Raw genomic sequence first — 1,275 nt, 5'->3', positions numbered from 1 at the left:
GGCTGGCTTCCCGCCTTTGTCAATGACTTTGAGGTTGAGGATGATGCGGCTGCGCTTGGGCTCGCGGGGTTTCACCTTACGGTTGATGATGCGGACGGTCTCCGAGAAGGGCGAGACGGGAGGACGGATGCCAGCCCCGCCACCCACGCTCCCGCCGTTTTGGGGGTCTGGACGGGGCAGGGGGCGCCGGGACATGCGGTGGCATCGCCGGATGTCTTTCTTGAGCCGGTGCACCGCGGCGCTGGAGTGGAGCTTGGGAGAGGAGGTGCTGGAACCAGGCTTGACAGAAAAGTGTACATCCCCAATGTGGAGGGCCTCCGCTTGGGCCCGAGCCTGCGGTGGTGGGGAGAGAGAAAAAAAACAGGGTCAGAGACGCAGCCTTGATGCAGCCAAATCTCAAATCGCGCATTGCTCACCTCAGGACAAGAATGCCATGTCACATGTATACCCACATTAATGACAAGCACAAATACACATCCATGGACTATTACGAGCCACGGCACAGCCCCCCATACAAGCATGGGACACTTCTACATCCTTTTTGGGCAGCTAATTACTCCCTAGGCAGCACCCCTGTTGACACATGCTTTCCCCAGGAGGAAACTGCCACCCCCCAGCCATGTTTCAGGGTTACAGTTAATGGTTTCCAAGGCCCCCCTCAGTCATCACCAGCCAACGTGCACAACCCTCCACTGTCAGCCAACCAACCAAGTGTCCTCCCAGGCATTGGGGCTGTTAGTGTTGAGTTAGCATCCAAAATTACATACTAGTCCCAAGACAGGGGACTTATCAGGTCCTCTACGAAATGAGCACAAGACAAGAAGGAGAGGAAGAGTAATGCATCCAGTTTGCTCTTCCCCTCCCACAACCAGACTCATCTGCTCTGGAAAGCATGGTAGAAGGGGGTCTTGAGGAACACAGATGGAAGCGGGTGAGGGTGGTCTGACAGAGCTGTCTTAGCTAAACACAAGAAACACAGAGATCTGAAGTTTAATTTTAACTAGAGACCACAAGCAAGTTGCATATCCTTACTCTGCTGTGGGAGCAAGGTCCAGTGTTTAAAGCCAGAGACCAGGCCAGCTGGAGAAGAGATTGCCCTGTCCTTTGGAACACTACACTTTGAAACCTACTAATGAAACAGAGCAGGAACAGCACTGGTTCAACTCCTCAATGTCAGCTCTCCCTGAAAGCCAGGGCAGGGGAACAAGACTTTTAAGCTCTTCTGTTGCTTGGAGATAATGCCAAAACCTGCCCCGGTTCACGCACCAGACAGGA

The 1,275-nt window shown here is 53.8% G+C and overlaps 1 protein-coding gene across 1 annotated transcript in view; it reads right to left on the bottom strand.

The window, feature by feature from the left end:
• CBX6 (chromobox homolog 6) overlaps window positions 1–333 on the bottom strand; it is a gene marked incomplete at its 5' end in the record, with an annotated part of 1,122 nt that extends 789 nt beyond the window's left edge. The window contains one exon of the mRNA XM_009577073.1: window positions 5–333. Coding sequence (XP_009575368.1) covers window positions 5–333 — 329 coding nt within the window. The remainder of the gene's footprint in view (window positions 1–4) is intronic.
• Between the last annotated feature and the right edge of the window lie 942 nt (window positions 334–1,275).

This window comes from Fulmarus glacialis, unplaced genomic scaffold (assembly GCF_000690835.1).
Source record: "Fulmarus glacialis isolate BGI_N327 unplaced genomic scaffold, ASM69083v1 scaffold18554, whole genome shotgun sequence".
Lineage (NCBI taxonomy): Eukaryota > Metazoa > Chordata > Aves > Procellariiformes > Procellariidae > Fulmarus > Fulmarus glacialis.
The sequence above is the reverse complement of the archived record's forward strand: the minus strand, read 5'-3'. Positions and strand labels throughout refer to the sequence as shown.